General features: G+C 51.0%; 5 protein-coding genes across 5 annotated transcripts; 2 read left to right on the plus strand and 3 right to left on the minus strand.

Moving 5' to 3' along the window:
- Window positions 1-559: 559 nt before the first annotated feature.
- On the minus strand, window positions 560-1,265 carry PHATRDRAFT_30615 (predicted protein). Its single transcript, XM_002184562.1, has 3 exons — window positions 1,123-1,265; window positions 896-1,017; window positions 560-781 (listed from the first exon to the last, which is right to left on the minus strand). Exons 1-3 carry the CDS (start codon window positions 1,180-1,182, stop codon window positions 613-615), a joined length of 351 nt encoding a protein of 116 aa, XP_002184598.1. The 5' UTR covers window positions 1,183-1,265; the 3' UTR covers window positions 560-612.
- Window positions 1,266-1,591: 326 nt separating this feature from the next.
- Window positions 1,592-3,530, plus strand: PHATRDRAFT_30620 (glucose transport protein). Its single transcript, XM_002184486.1, has one exon. It carries the CDS (start codon window positions 1,900-1,902, stop codon window positions 3,445-3,447), a length of 1,548 nt encoding a protein of 515 aa, XP_002184522.1. The 5' UTR covers window positions 1,592-1,899; the 3' UTR covers window positions 3,448-3,530.
- A 70-nt stretch (window positions 3,531-3,600) lies between these two features.
- PHATRDRAFT_40573 (predicted protein) lies at window positions 3,601-5,628 on the minus strand (the record flags this gene model as incomplete). The annotated part of the gene is made up of 1 exon (XM_002184563.1): window positions 3,601-5,628. The coding sequence occupies one exon, from the start codon at window positions 5,626-5,628 to the stop codon at window positions 3,601-3,603; it is 2,028 nt and encodes a 675-aa protein (XP_002184599.1).
- Window positions 5,629-6,286: 658 nt separating this feature from the next.
- PHATRDRAFT_49791 (predicted protein) lies at window positions 6,287-8,043 on the plus strand (the record flags this gene model as incomplete). Its single annotated transcript, XM_002184487.1, has 1 exon — window positions 6,287-8,043. The coding sequence occupies exon 1, from the start codon at window positions 6,361-6,363 to the stop codon at window positions 8,041-8,043; it is 1,683 nt and encodes a 560-aa protein (XP_002184523.1). The 5' UTR covers window positions 6,287-6,360.
- Window positions 8,044-8,071: 28 nt separating this feature from the next.
- PHATRDRAFT_23497 (predicted protein) lies at window positions 8,072-14,946 on the minus strand. The gene is made up of 7 exons (XM_002184564.1): window positions 14,563-14,946; window positions 13,862-14,470; window positions 13,399-13,729; window positions 12,399-13,309; window positions 11,857-12,321; window positions 10,958-11,776; window positions 8,072-10,715 (listed from the first exon to the last, which is right to left on the minus strand). Exons 1-7 carry the CDS (start codon window positions 14,635-14,637, stop codon window positions 8,250-8,252), a joined length of 5,676 nt encoding a protein of 1,891 aa, XP_002184600.1. The 5' UTR covers window positions 14,638-14,946; the 3' UTR covers window positions 8,072-8,249.
- Window positions 14,947-15,712: the final 766 nt, after the last annotated feature.

The raw sequence follows: 15,712 nt of genomic DNA on the forward strand, positions 1-15,712 counted from the left end.
GGCAACGAGGATCTAGGCTGCATCTGGACGGTACGCGACAAGAATGTAATGAGAATGCGGGCAATAGGGCTCTCAGTGGCAACGGAGCACTTGCGAAACGAAAGGCACATTCGAAGCGAGACGGAAGAGCTGCAATAGAAATCGAACTATTGTATATTTACATATTGGCAACAGCGGAGGCACCAGCTTGAATCGGGTCGCTTCGGCGATTGCGAGGCGGGAAGGCTACTGCTACATCGGTTTCAAGTACTTTGGGCCGCAGATCGACCAGCATATCTCCCGCCTCACGACAAAGCAGCAGAGAATGCATGTCTCATTATAAGTTTGCGAAACGATTGTCGTGGACGAAGAGCTATCTCCGCTTTCGCAGAGAAACGCTCGACGAGCCTCCAAGATCCAGCGTCGATGATGCAGACTCGAGAATTTGGCCTGAATGCCCTCCGTATCCTGGTTGACCGGCACGCACATTGGTATTTAGGTAACACCGGGTCTCAACGAAGCGGATGTTAGTTACAGTATTTACGAAGGAATCATTCAAGATAGTTCAGCACGTATCAGTGGTGGAACACAAGTGGATGTGATTTTGAAATTAAGTCAGGTCGGATTTCCTGACTACGCAGACCCCTGGCTCTTGGCATTGATTGCCAAGAGTTCGACCTTAAAGTCCAAGTCAGCGTTGGGTGGAATAACTCCACCAGCTCCTTGACGCCCATAGCCATAATCACTGGAAATATGCAGCATAGCAGTTTCGCCCAAGCTCATTTGCATGACGCCTTCGTCCCTATTCGAAAAAGGCGGAAAAAAGTAAATTGTGAACGGTTTCGTTGGCAAACATCACTGTCACTTCTCTGCTCTCCTGATTGATTAATTTTGTTTGTCCAACTCATGTACCTACCATCCACGAATGACCTGTCCGATTCCAATGGTAAATTGAAAGGGGCGGCCACGATCTCTTGAGGCATCAAATTTCTGTCCGTTAGACGCCAGGGTGCCGTGATAATGCATCGTTAATTTGTCCTGTGAAGCCAGCGCAGTAAGCAAGAAAGTGATAAGAGCTGGACAGGGTCTACGCTCAGTGGCTGCCCAAAGGAAGCTGAATTTTTTTTACTAACTGTAACTTACACCCGCTTTCGGAAAATTAGTGCCGTCTCCGGCGCTGATGACATCTTTCGTAATGCCCATAGTGCTACTGAGAAAACCAAAACAAAAGAAAAGGATGCAGGGGGAGCTGTCTGGTTCAGCGATCGAAATTTATCGTGTAAAAGAGACAGGATGTTTGGGTCAGTCCTTGGTCGTCAGGGAGTTTTCGAATGCTGGAGGTCTGAGGAGGAACGAGCCTCCAGCGGATGCCACTGCCGCAAAAGAAAGCCTCCATGAATGTGGAACTTCTGGTATTATTATCCGTGTCTGATAGGCATAAAATAATTTTATTGTTCCAAATAGATTCCAGCCTTACAGAGTTTTAGACATCAATGATCCAATCAACTAAGAGATTCTTTTCTAATCAGACAGAGAGACCCAGAAAAAAATCGACAGACTGTGAAATTCGAACGGGATAGATGAAGATGAAACATGTAAGCAATTGACAGTGAATCTTTTGGTTCGGTTCTGTTTGCTGCCCCGAGAGCAAGCCACCAACCCAAAAAGTTGTCTTCGCTACGAGATAATCGATCGGCATGGATTCGCGAAATCTTCCTTGGTCTTTGTATTCGGTACCATTCGCACGGTGTACCAACAGCCGCGATCCTGAAGCTTCGTGTACTTGTAAACTAAATTCGCGCTCTCTTCGTTTTCAGGCTGCCAACTCAACTTGCTCGCCACAAAATAACTCTGTTTTGTTCCGGCAAAGCATCTCGTCGGCAGTTCTAAATACTGAAATTTCGGCACTCCAACTTAAAGATGGCCCCGCCCGACGACTACGGAGACGACGAGCGCGACACTTCCTCTCCTGACGAGGAGACGCCCTTGATAAACAACTCTGCAAGCCCGATAAACGAAAGGAACAAGTCATCCAACAAGGGTGGCGGACGTTCCAACGATTCTACGATGCCTCGGTCACCGTCATCGCCCATAACCTCCACTTTATTTTGGACTGTTTTCATCGTCACATTGGGAAGCTCGTTGCAATTTGGATACGGCACGGGTGTCATGAACAACACCGAAAGCGTTATACGGGCATATTTCGAAAATGAACTCAATCAAGAGTATACGCTATTACAATGGAGTTTTACCGTCTCTAGCTACGGTATAGGTGGACTGATCGGCGCTCTACTCGGCCCTAAAGTATTCGGCCGATTCTGCGGACGCCGCACCACCTTGTTGATCAATAACTGTTTTCTGCTATCATCCTCCTACATGATTGTTGTGGCACCAGTTTGGTGGTACCAGGCTGTTGGACGAGTGCTGGTAGGGATCGTTGCAGGAATTGCAACGGCTGTGGTTCCGACCTACCTATCCGAAATTTCCCCTGTCGCCATTCGGGGTGGTATCGGGACAACGCACCAGTTGGGCATCACGGTCGGTATTTTACTGTCACAAGCCCTATCAACGCCCAGCCTCAATCTCTTCGGCTCCGAAAGCATGTGGCAATGGCTGTTTGCTGTTCCTCTCTTCTGCGGATTGCTACAGTGTGTCGTGTTGCCGCTTTGCCCGGAATCGCCCAGTTATCTCTACCAACATCAGGGTAAGGAGGCGGCTCGAGCCGCTATTGTAAGATTCCAGAGCGAAGAGGTAGCGGACGAGTATCTGGCTTACATACAAGAAGAGGACAACGAAGGCAACCATACATTAACGGTCATCCAGCTTATACTGGATCGCTCGTTGCGTAAGCAGCTCATTGTAGGTGTCATGGTTCAGCTAATGATGCAGTTTTCGGGTATCGACGCCGTGTTTTACTATTCCAGTTCAGTCTTCCGGCAAGCCGACGTGGCCGATCCCGAGCTTGCCACGACCTGTCTCGGTATCGTCAACGTCTTCGTCACCATTTTTGCCATCCGCTACATGGACGTGGCGGGTCGCAAAACGTTATTGACTTACTCTTTGATGGGCATGTGTGCTAGCTTTGCGACATTGACAGCAAGCTTCTTGCTCAAGCCGGTTTTCCCTTACATGGATCAGCTGTCGATCATAGCGACCACCGGCATTATCGTATGTTTTGCCTTTGGACCGGGCTGCATTGCATGGTTCATCATTGCCGAGATGTTCCCGCTGAAGGGTCGAGATTCCGCCATGGCGGTCGGAATTTTCATAAACTGGGTGGCCAACTGGTTGGTAGCCCTGACCTTTCCTATTCTGCTCAAAACCTGCCATGGCTATACCTTTCTCATTTTTGTGGCCACGACGGCCTACTTTTGCTTCTTTGCGAGGGAATATGTCCCCGAAACCAAGGGACGGACTATCCGAGAAGTGACGGAAGTTTTTCGTGACATCCCTTTATCAACCTGTTAAAGAGTGCAAAAGCGGTTCCTTCTGTAATAGGATAGGATTGCAATGAAATTCAAATTTGGAAAATAGTTTTACACCTTGCCTTTCTTTTAGTCGTATATTCTTGGATGCACTCGTCTCCCCCCGTTTCTCCCAAGATGACAAAACACTTCCGCTTCATTTTTGCCATCCCACGATTGGTGAGGTAGATACGGGGACCGGCTCGTTTTCTTGTTCTTGTTGAATGGCCACCTGGATGCGTTTCATGTAGGTCTGGTAGCGTTGTTCGGCCGCGGCAACAACGTCGGACGGATTCTGTTGCGAATTTAACGTAATTTTCCAGTATCGTTGCCACAGATCCGTGGCACCGCCCAGGGTAAACGGACAGAGCAAGGCTTGGACCAGGCGCTCTTCGAATTCTTCGTACCGCCGTTCCTGAATGGCCACGTGGGCTACTTGCTGGTGCACGTCACAAAAAGTGGGATCAATATCTTCGACCCGCGCCAAGTGCCACCGTGCCGTGGTTAAATTGAAGCGTTCCGGATAGAGTCCGGAATATATTTTGGACAGTTCCAAATGTCCCTTGGCGAACCGTGGACAGGTAACGAGACTAGACGTGAGGAGAGGGTAGGAATCCATCCATTGCGTGGTACGGACGTAAACACGGTGGGTTTGAAAGACACCGACCGTGAGGGCGAGGAGGGTCACGCGGCGTGTGACGGCCGTGCGGGACCGGGGCGCCGTCATCCAGCGGGTCGCCACGTAGGCGAGCACGATACTGGTCGAGACGGAGCTCGCCACCACGATGCGGTCCGCCACAAAGGTGCCGACTTTGACAATCCCGGCGACGGGAAAGAGCGTGACCATCCAGGAAACGTGCACGACAAAGAGGAGGAAGGGAATCGACCAGACTTGGCGACGACGGGCGTGTTGCAAGAGAAAGAAGACGGCCGTGGCCAGGTAGAGTACGGCAATTGTGAGTGGTAGCAGCAAGCGTCGATCGGTCCATTCGTTAATTTCCGGCACGCAATTGTACCCGTACTCGTGTGAGAATCCGAGCACGTCCAAATCCCAAGCCTTGGCGACGTGTACGGCAACAATGTAGAGGTAGTTGCGGACGCGATGCCAACCTTGGAGGGCAAAAAAAGGATTTTCGGCCGGTCGGATGAGTCCGTCGGGAATGGACAAGGTGTCGAGGGCGGATCGGGCCGTGTAGTAGAGGATTCCACTGGCCACAACTAGAGCGACGCGGAGTCTCACGATCGGTACGAGACTCCATAGTTGCCGGTACCACCACCCGTTGCGTTGACGGTAGACGCGACGACTCGACCCGGACGTGGGAGCGTTGTGGTATAGCTGCACGTAGACCAGCACGGTGTAGGTGACGACGATGGGTACGGTTTGGAAGAGAAAGGTTTCGCAGGACAAGAATCCGGCCACGAGGAAAAGAAGAGTGCGTAGCCAGGGCCACACAGTTGTGCTAGAGGCAACACTGCTACCGGCGTCGAGTGCGGCCAAACTGGCGAGGAGTGCGAGTAGGTGGGGTCGATTGGCAGCGTTGGCCGTGACTTCCACGTGAGTCGGGTGTAGGCCAAAGGCGATTTTGGCCACGAGTCGCAAAAGACGACGAAAGTGTGCGTCCGGCGAGGGTACGAGTTGCGCCGCGAGGATCCCGACCATTTCGGCGAGACAGGCGTGGGTGACAACGTTGACGAGTCGATGCGCCAGGAGAGGCGGCAACGAGAACCCGGTGCAGTACCGTAACCACCACCACCACTGGCACTGATCGACGTGTCCACCTTGGAGGTAGCGGAAGGAGAGAATGGACAAGGGTCGCCAGGATTTGTGACTGTTGGGTGCTTGCATGGGACGACCCCAATAATCGTTGGTGAAAATGTTCCGTAGAGTAGCGTTGGGGTCGTTGACGTCGGCATTGTCCGGGGAGACGATATGTATTTCATCGAGAACGGGTGCCAGCGTATGCGGTGGGTTGATACCGTACTTGGTGTTGGTGTGAGTATTGGCATTGCTGGTAGTAAGAATGGGTACAAGATAGAGTGCGATGCAAAAGACGTGAGCCAAAAGAAAGTGGGATGTAGTAATGAGTGGAGGTTGTTGTAGACGCCGCTTGGGTGACTTGGGGAGACCCTTGGAGCGCGATGATGGCGTGGACGTCGTCGTGGATGTGGACGGGGTTGAAGACATGGTGTGTGTCGAGATACGCGGACCCGTGGATTGGCAATCAAGGAACCAATGGAAATGACGATCGAATCGACGGTGGGTAGTAGTAGTGTGCGTGTGTCGGAAAGCTTTGTGGGAAACGTACTAGACTAGACTGCAGCAGAATTGTCCGCTTGACAAAGCACACTAGACGGCACAAGCGGAGGTAATACGGCATTCACATCGAACGGGACGAATCGAACCACCCCCACCATCATCATGGTCGCGCGACGGTGCGAAACAGCCCTCTAATATTTTGACCGGAACGAGGGTTACTAAGGGAATGGAACTTGCGGCATTGCCGTGATTCCGCGCCCGTCGTCCCATGAAAGGGAATGGACACTTACGTACAATTGGTTTCTTTTGTCGCACCCCCACGTATTGATATTCGAACACGGGCTATCTACCCCATAGTGCCCCCCCCCCCCCGAAATATCTAGAGAGTTAGGTACCTACCTAGCTAGTCACGCAATCTGACCCCAATCAAATCCAATTGTACATAAGGGAGCAAGGTATCCGGTGACCGCGTCCCGCCGGGGGAAAAGGGCAATGCTCTCTTTCACCGCAGTATCATCCCGTACTCGACCGTAACACGCACCCGTGAGGGAGTGCGCCCCACGATGGTCGACAAAACGGATTCGAACGACACTTACAACATACACACTCCCCCGGAATCTCCCCGTCAATCCTAATTATTCCCACATATTCATTGTTCGCATGGTATCGGTAACCCGCAAACGCATTCAGGGCAATCACCGCCGCGGATTGCGGCGTCCCGGCAGCGACGCGAGTCGCGAAACCCTCGGTGCCTTGGGCCTGGCGTTCCTCAGTGTCGTCTTTATCGCTTACGCCGTTCTGGGTACGACGGACGAGACAACACCGGTGACGCCGGTCCACGCCACTCCCGACACTGTCCCTGGAGAACGGGCGGTAGCCTGGGGGCGGGGGGATCCGGAACATCCGCGATTGCGCATCGCATCGTCCGCGGCCGATCCGCTCCGGACGGTACCCGACGACGCCAACGGCGAAGCTTACAACGCCGTGGCGTTGGATATTCTCCAAGTTCTCAATTGTCAACAACTTTTGAATACCACGAGTTCTCCGAACGACGAAGTCGTGGACGATGCCTCGTGGCGCCGGCGTCTCGAACAAGTCACCACGGATTCGCGAGACGAAGAAGAAGAAGAACGCATCGAGTCCGAGCTGGAGGACCAAGACGACGACTGGCACGGTGGGTTGGTGTCCAATCCCACCGGGATGCATCTCTTTTGTTTGGCAGCCTTGGACGAGTCCGAGTCCAACGCCGCTATTGCGCAAGTCTGGAAGTCCAAGATTCACTGTGACGCCACGCACACCAAACAAAGGGCGTTACTAGATCTATGGTCCACCGCACGCACCGAACTCAGCAAGATCGTCCTGGAACAAACCCTCCGCTTGGTGGAAGAAACCGAACGCGACCTTTTGGGGACCAACCTACACCTCTGGGCGCCCGCACGCGACTCCGGCATCGACTACACTCTACGGATCCTCAACGACCCGGACGCCGGATCGGCCGACCGGGGTGGGGTGCTGGGTCTCGACGAAAATCTCGGCGTCGACAAGCTCTGGGTCGACGTTGGTTCCGGATTGGGACTCACGTCCATGGCCATTGCCCTACTCTACCCCGGCACGCACATTGTTACCGTGGAAGCCGCCAAACCCAACTGGCTCCTCCAAAACATGAATTGGGAGTGCAACGACTTTCCCCATCAGAGTCGGCGGGATGTCTTGTTGGCCGGCGTCGGGCCTAGTACGCACACTTCGCTCCTCGCCAAGTTCATCTGGCGACCCACCGCCACCACTTCTACGCGTTCCTGGACCCCTAGCTCGGAACGAACCCCCGACGACCTCGAACTCGCCGTCAAACTCCGCCCCTGGACTCAAATCCTTCGCGAAGCCGATATACCCCGCGACAAAATCGACGTCCTCAACGTGGACTGCGAAGGTTGCGAGTACAATCTCATCCCCTCCCTGGACGACGCCGACCTCGATAACATTTCCACCATTATGGGTAACGTACACTGGGGCTACATTCCGCTCGCCAAAAAGCCTTCCTCGAGTCGGGCCCGACTCACCCACCAACGCCTCTGCGTACACGAAAACTTTGCCGCTCTCGCCAAGGAATGTTGCGCCTTTCCCGATCTACCCGTCGTGTCCTCCGTAGCGGGAGAAATACTCGTACACGAACGAGACAATGCCGACCAGGCCTCCCCAGTTTTCCCCGCCAAAGCCTCCACCGTGGTCGACGTGGCCGGTCCCCTCTGCGACGGGTTCGACGATTGGGCCCGTGAAAATGACCTCGACACGGTGGAATCTGATTGGGGATGGTTCCAGATTACCAGCATGGCTGAGGAAGATTAACGAATCGTTCAAGACTAGTCACAACCGTGGTTCACCAATGTGTAAATTTTTAACCATTTAAAAAGTCGGAATTGATTACTTTTGCCTTGATGTAAAAATACCTATCCGCGTGAAATCGTGTGTACTGTTGTAGATAAGTCGTGTGTGCGTTCGTGCGCGTGTGTATGGGGCAATTGCGTAAACGTTAAAACGTATCGAGAAAATCTTTAAGAGTCGTCCCGACCTTGCTTGAGCTTTTCGGCTTCCGCCGCGTGCATGTTGAAGACCTGTTCGAGACTGGTTTGGCTGACACCGTAATCCGCCAACATGAGGACCTCCTTGTTTTCTTCAATACTCGAAAATATCTGGGAAATACGAATACCTTGGGACGGCACTTCGTAACGAGCTTTGGAATCCTGACGTTCACGAAGAACTGAATGCGGGTACTGCTCCTTGATAAACGCATCGAGGTCACGCATCCGAAGTTCATTCGTGGCAAAGGCAGCAATCTCTTCCAAAGTTGCTAGTCCGGACGAGGCACTCTTGTAAACCAAGTAGCCAGAAGGATTGTGAGTCCCGATCATGTCGGACAGGTACGTGTCGCCCGTTAAAAGCTGCAGGGTCTTCTGGCACTCGTCCACGTTAAAAAAGACGTCGTCCTTCACATCTCCCGTTTCCTCGTCGATATGGGCGCCCTTACTTTCTGCTATTTTGGTGAGGTTCTTGCGATAGTCAATATCTTCATTGTGCAAAATCTTGACCTTTAATTCGACCTGGAAGCCCTGGCCGAACTTGTTCTTCAGATGCTGCGCAGATCCGAGACAGCGCAGACGACCGTTCGCCATGATTCCGATCTGTGGGCAGAGCGCTTCGCATTCTTCCATAGAGTGAGTCGTCAAAATGACCGACGTCTTCTCGTCAGCGGCAACGTTGGCTCCTGTGACCATGTCGCTGATGAGCTGCCAGATCTCGCGACGGGCAACCGGGTCAACTCCTGTAGAGCATTCGTCCAGGAAGACAACTTGGGGTTGACCAATCATGGCGCAAGCCAAAGAAAGACGACGCTTCATGCCACCACTGTAACCGGCCGCGAGACGGTCGCTGTCTTTATCACTCAGACCAACTTCTGTGAGCTTCGTAGCTGCAGCTTCCTTTACAAACTCCAATGGGATGCCTTTGATGGCGGCATACAGTTCAACATGCTCTCGACCCGTCATATTATCGAAGTGAGCATCAAACTGAGGACAATATCCAATGCGACGACGAGTCTTTTCGGGTTCGTTCGCCACGCTAAAGCCTGCTAATGTCGCGTCCCCAGTAGTTGGTGGGAATTCAGCAGTAAGCATTTGCATCGTTGTCGTCTTTCCCGCGCCATTGATACCCAAAAGACCAAAGCATTGTCCAGGAGGAATACCTAGCGACATGTTATTGACAGCCAGCTTTCCATTGTCGTAGCATTTGGTCAGCTTACTGATTACAATCAAATCCTCATTGGCCCCGCCAGACAGGACACGTTCCTGTTCAGCAAGAACATCGTCGTCATCGGGGATTGCGGTAGTTATATCCATTGCATCCTTTGATTTAGGACCACAGAAACACTGGAATGTGATGAATCGGACAAATTTACGCCAGATAGAAACAGCACGGGGGTTGCTGGACCACTTGTCAATTTGAATCGCAAGTAGCATGTAAAGGACGCTTTCCAACGCCAAGAAAATGACTTCGATGAGAAGGACAGGTTCAGACCATGCGACAACACGCTCGTTCTCCAAAAAGTCGAGTGTTTCGATGTTGATAGCATAGAAAAGACCTTTGCCAAGGTTAAACGCGGGGATGAAACGAAGGACCCAGATAACGATATTGGCAGCGTCAATCAAATTCTGCTTCGGTTCAGCAGGGTTTTCGTTGCCAAGCAAGGTCAAAATGAAAGCTGTGAGAGGTCCGCCCATGCCAATCAAAAACCCACTGATGATCATAAAGACATTGCACAAGCTCGGCGATGAAAAAGCAAAGGAGAGGCAGTACGTGAACCCAGCAGATGCAGGTCCATACAAGAACAGAATCGCAATGACTCCGCCAACCACGCCACGCTCGGTTGTCGTAAGGATGTCAACCCCGAACGCGAAAAACAAAATTACGGTAATCCAAAGTGGAAATTGGTAGTTCATCACGTCCCAAAAAAAGGTCGAAATCCAATAGGCCGACGGTTCAACTCCGGCAACCGTTTGTAAATGCTTCGCTTTCGATTCCCTCTCAGATACAACAAAGGTTGCGAAAGCTCCAGATATAAATGGAAAACTCAAGACAACAAGGAACCATGCGGAAAAAGCATCCTCAGCTTTTCCGAAATTCCCTTCGAGTTTAGTAATAGGCAGCGGCGCCAGCTTCGTCTGGATTGTAAAAGTATCAGAATTCAAAGCTTCTCTGGCTAAAGCCTGGTCGGCTAGACTCTGGAATAAAGGCGACACATGCAGAGCAGTGAAGTTGTACTGAATAATGTATCCCACTCCTCCAAATCTGCCACAATCCTCCACATTTGTATAATTGACCGTGTTCGCAACACATTGACTAAAAACTGATTCGTTGTAAGCAATGTTGGAATCTGTGACGCTACCCACTTCATGTTTATAGAAAATTGCGCCATACTGAGAAGCAGGAAACACCGTGCTGGAGTTGAACAAACTCAAAGACGCCTTTGTAAAAAAAAATAACATGTTAGCGACCGAAAGAATCGAAATTTACCGTGACAGCAATCGATGCTTACCTCAAACACAGTGCTGGCTTCAATTCCTTCTGCAGATGCGCCATTGATGCCATTCAATGTGCTCGTTACTTGATCTGACTCGGTAATTGAACAATTGGTGGTCTCATCCTCTAGACGAGCTTGATATCCACAGAAGAAGTAGGTCTCATCAGTATCAGCAATCGTACTGACTGGGAAACTGTACGCACAACTTCCTGGTTGGCAGGTAAAGCTACTCTGAGGGTTGTTAAAGACAATAGGATTCCGCGGCATTCCCGTGAAATCAACATTGTAATCGTCTAGAGTCAGCTCAATAGGTGGTAAATCTCGATCGACGGGAGCAAAAGTAAGGATAATGAGTCCAATCAGCACAAACAAGCATGGGACAATCGTAGTGCACACCCACGCCTTTTTGTCACGACGGAAATTCGCGGCACGCTTCCGAAACAAAGCTTTGACATGAGTCGTAAAAAGACGGTCGTTCTCTAAATCCATTCGAGAGCGTTGGCTCTTGTCGGCATCCGCGGCTAAAGGAGTGGCACCATTCGAGCCAATTTGCCTGGAGGAAGCAAGCTCGGCCTTCTCAGTAGACTCTCCTCTAGCCACCAAGAGAAACACTTCATCCAGTGTTGTGATGCTGACTCCATAAGAACTTATGATGCCCTTGTCAATTTCCTCATCTAGTCCTTCAAACATGGGCGTAAACTTGGAGGCCGCACCCATTGGCAATTGGTAACTCATCTCAGATCCAACGTTACTCAATAAAGAGGCCTCGTGAACATTATCCGTGACAATTCGTTTCAACTTATCGTCATTACCGTGAAGAGCATCCATCGTGCTTGCGCTCGCACCAGTATCTCCATTCTTGATTGCAGCTTTGGCGGCGAGCTTCTCAATTACAAGCTGATAACCGACTCCGTACGTCTTTTTCAAAAACAAAGAGCTTCCGCAACATCGCAGACGACCTTCCGACATGATTGCAATCCGATCTCCAAGAATGTCGGCTTCATCCTGCAGCAAAGACCACGAATGTTAACGACACGCGAGAAAGAGGGAACTTGTAATTACTATCGTTCCAAAAGCGTACGTACCATAAAGTGAGTTGTGAGAATGATGCAGCGATCTTGGCGGTATTGACGGATGACATTCCAGGTGAACCGACGAGAGAAAGGATCCATTCCACTGGTAGGTTCATCCAAGAGCACAACGCTGCTTCCTCCACAGAAGGCTATTGCTACGCTTAGTTTGCGTTTCATGCCGCCACTTAGGTTTTTCGAGAAAGTGTTGCGCTTTTCTGAAAGGGCAACGTCCTGAATGACTTGGTCAATCTGCGCTTCCGCGTCTTCCTTCGACATTATCTTATACTGTCCCTTCAAACGAGCAAAGAATTGTACGTGTTCGCGTACGGTCAACATAGGGAAGAGGCAGTCGTGTTGCAAACAAATACCAATATCCTTACGGATATTGGTCATGTCTCGACGGATATCTCTGCCCGCCACGGTTGCGGATCCTGCTGTCGGCGCGAGAGCACCGGTGAGCATTCCAATGGTCGTCGTCTGGGAAAGGAAGTATTTCTGTGAGAATCAAAAGTAATTGCAACGAGCCGAGCTGCAGTACCCTTCCACCAGCGTACCTTTCCCGCACCATTGTGTCCCAGCAACGCCGTGATTTGTCCGCTGTACATGCTGAGACTAAAATTGTCTACCGCCGTCTTGTTTCCAAAATCCTTACGCAATCCAAGAATTTCAATATTCTTCCCTTCGGATTGGCGTTGCAGTGCGTCACCGACAGGCTCGTTCGGCACAGAATCTTCAATTTCCGCATGGTGCGCATGGTCCATGTCGTCCATACCGTCACCTTGACCAAATCCGCAGCACTTGAAAAGAGCTGTACACGGGAAGTGCCAAGGTTGCGCCTGGCCATAATCCGGTTTAATAACACGATTGAGGTAGAAAGTGAGTAATCCCCAGAGAATAATATCTCCAATCAAAGAATTTATCGCGCTGTTGAATGTGTAACCTGAAGGGTAGTCCGACTCTCCCACACTGCTGCTTTGTGCGCCGACACCTCGGTCCTCTAAATTACCAATTTCTTGCAAACCAAACCCAAAGGCGGCGGCTGGGTGCAGGCTCAAAAGAGAGAGTAAACCGCTACTGGCGTCTTGGTAGTCAATGGAAATTGAAAAGAAAACACCAATAAAGAACAAAAGCAGCCCGATCAAAATTCCGCGTGTCGCTTTAGACGCCAGCGTCGCAACTGCCATTGAGAATACGACAGTCGACATGAGCGTCAAGACCCAAAAGATCCAGAGGTAAAAGCCTGTTGAGTTCTTAAACATGGCTCCCGAAACAGCGGAGACAATGGTAGCCGTGACGATATGGAAGACGGCGAACGAAATGAACCAAGACCAGCCAATGTCTGATTCGGTCACGCTCATCATTTTCATGAGCTCCTTTTGCCGAAGTTCCTTTTCACGGCAAATGAATCCAATCATGGAGGCAACTGGGTAGAGAAAGCCTAGAATGACCTGCAACGGCATCACCTCTATGAGCACGCAGAAAAAAAGAACAGCCAAAAAGTGAGCAAAAGGTCTTTCAGTCCACGACCCCTTATCCGTACCAGCCGCTACATACCGGCAATGTCTCCAAAGAAACCCGTTGTTTCGAAAGATCGGGCGGGAAACTGCACGTACTGAACCCCAGCTTCGGCTACAAAAATTCCCTGAGCTTCGGCACCGGAATCGGCTAAAATAAAGTCATTGACCAAACGTTGCATGGTTAGCACACCGTTGTAGACATACTGTCCGGTACAGGAATCTTGGAAAGGACCCTGGTTCGGTGAACCATCTTCCGGAACGCAAACGTCGTCCTCCTTGGCAAATTTCGCCAAGAACTGATCCGTTGCTGGAGTAGTACGGACCGCAGGACGGGCTTCTTCTTTGGGATTGTTGAAATTAGTCGAGTTCTGAAGAAAGGTGAGAAACAAGATACAAGATGTTAGCTTAGTGTAAAGGAAGGCTCGGAAATACGTATATATATAGGTAGATGGATACGAGCACATATACATGTTGCATCGTCACGATAACGATTGACGTACCTGGCGCAACCAGTACGAATACGAGTCGGCCGCGTTTCCTTCAAACACGATGCCCATGCCAATTTTGGGAAATTCTGAATCCCCGTAGCGAGTATCCCTCACGTACGTGTCCATTTCTTCAGGGGAATCAAAGACCTGGACGAAATCGAACAAAAAGGGCATCGACGTGCGGAGTGCGGGATAGCGTTCGTACATCCAGGAGGCAAAGGCGGAGGCCCGGGCGGCGCCGCCTTGATCCGTGGAGGAAGATCCGGCGACGGCCACCATGGCGTACTCACAAAAGTTGCTGGCATCCTGTCCGTCTTGGTCGCAAAAGCGTACGTCACATTTGACGAAGGGCACCTGCCAGTTGAAGCCTTCCGCGGGCATCCCGGTGATCGAGAGTCCGTCCCCGCTGCCGGGAAAGAAACTCTCGCTTGTCTGACACACGCGCTTGGCTTGCATCGCGGTGACGTAATCTTGAAAGGTCAAGGGGGTCAGAGCGCGACTGCCGTCCGGAATGAATTCCGGAATCACCTCCGTTCCGGTGTTCTCACCCGAGTTTTCGACGGCCCATTTGGTCAAGACCAATATACCGACAAAGAAGACGGGCAAGGCAATCTCGAGAAGCTGATATAGGATAAGAACGCACGAGGTGAGAAGGGGGATGATGGTAAGTAGTGGTAAATGCCGACGCGAGGAAGGTGCTATAGCATACATACCGATCCGATCCAGTTGCGACGACGATAAATCACATTCCGGCGCATCAATGCGCGCCAGGCAATGGAACCCAGCATTGTTTGTGCAGTGACGGTTCCAGTGACGGTTACAGCGAGCGTTGGCGATCAATCTGCCGGCGGAGGATGTCGCGAGTACGGCGTAAGGTTTGAGGTAGACGAGCCGACGAACACTGTCAAACTCCAAAAACAAGTGTTGTTGGGTCGCCTCTTTGGTTTTTTGTGATCCAAAAGGCAAAGGCACTCCCAGGCTGGAGAGAGATTTTTTTAATGTCGCTTCGCACGAATGCTGAAGCAGCTTGGTCCGAAACAAGAATGAAGCAACCGCGCAGAGGGAAAGTCGGTGCAAGTCACACTGAATCTTTTCTGGTTGTTCCAAAAGTGCGAACGTTTTCTCCCTCCACCCCTGAAAACAGCGAGCGCCACGGGCCGGCGCCGAGTCGTGGAGGAACACAGACGAGCTTCCTTCGAAAAAAGCAGTACAGTCTCTACGAAGATAATTAGGGACTCAAATCGGCAGACACGACTGAAAGGTCCGATCGTTACAAATAGGTTGCTGCCGGAAGGAACTTACGGAATGACGTCAGAGGGAGCAACACGGATCACAGTCAATTTCACCAGTTTTCGGAAGGTTCAGAAGATATCCGAGGTTTTTCCCGCATCCGTAATAAGGTAAGTGTAGCTGGCTTTGTGTCTCTCTAGAGAGTCAGTCAAGCGTTTTACTGTTAGTTTGGAAAATCGCGAAAATCAACAGTAAGTTTGTTCCCGATTCGCAAATGGAACCGGATTGCGAACGTTCGCATTTGTCAACATTCACTTCCTAAGCTGACTCGATGTTTACTATTTAGTTACGTCACATAGTGTCGTTTGCATGGGGTCTGACTCCGAATGTCGTGGAGCTCATCCTGATCGATCATTCATTGGTCCATCATAAGTTTCAGTAAACAGATATCCGGGGGTACCACGTCATACTGATGATATAACGAACAGTGCAGACGCCAACTGTGGAGAATGGAGTCATTCCTTGTCAATTTCTGTGTCCGAAAAACAAACCCACGACCAGCAACGTTTTATGTTTGCACGGGACGGGACAGACAAACAGCGGTGGGACACTTCGGTGAGTGGCCAGAGACCC

This window comes from Phaeodactylum tricornutum, chromosome 24 (assembly GCF_000150955.2).
Source record: "Phaeodactylum tricornutum CCAP 1055/1 chromosome 24, whole genome shotgun sequence".
Lineage (NCBI taxonomy): Eukaryota > Bacillariophyta > Bacillariophyceae > Surirellales > Neidiaceae > Phaeodactylum > Phaeodactylum tricornutum.

Excerpts from the sequence above, each read along its gene's own strand:
- PHATRDRAFT_30615 (XM_002184562.1), bottom strand. The coding sequence starts at position 1,182 with ATGGGCATTACGAAAGATGTCATCAGCGCCGGAGACGGCACTAATTTT. Across the intron at positions 1,018-1,122 it reads CTAATTTTCCGAAAGCGGGT|GACAAATTAACGATGCATTA; the intron begins GTAAGTTACAGT and ends CTGGCTTCACAG. Across the intron at positions 782-895 it reads GGACAGGTCATTCGTGGATG|GGACGAAGGCGTCATGCAAA; the intron begins GTAGGTACATGA and ends TTTTTCGAATAG.
- PHATRDRAFT_30620 (XM_002184486.1), top strand. The coding sequence starts at position 1,900 with ATGGCCCCGCCCGACGACTACGGAGACGACGAGCGCGACACTTCCTCT.
- PHATRDRAFT_23497 (XM_002184564.1), bottom strand. The coding sequence starts at position 14,637 with ATGCTGGGTTCCATTGCCTGGCGCGCATTGATGCGCCGGAATGTGATT. Across the intron at positions 13,310-13,398 it reads TTTCTTTGGAGACATTGCCG|AGGTGATGCCGTTGCAGGTC; the intron begins GTATGTAGCGGC and ends GCGTGCTCATAG. Across the intron at positions 10,716-10,957 it reads GTTGTGCGTACAGTTTCCCA|GCGTCTTTGAGTTTGTTCAA; the intron begins GTCAGTACGATT and ends TTTTTTACAAAG.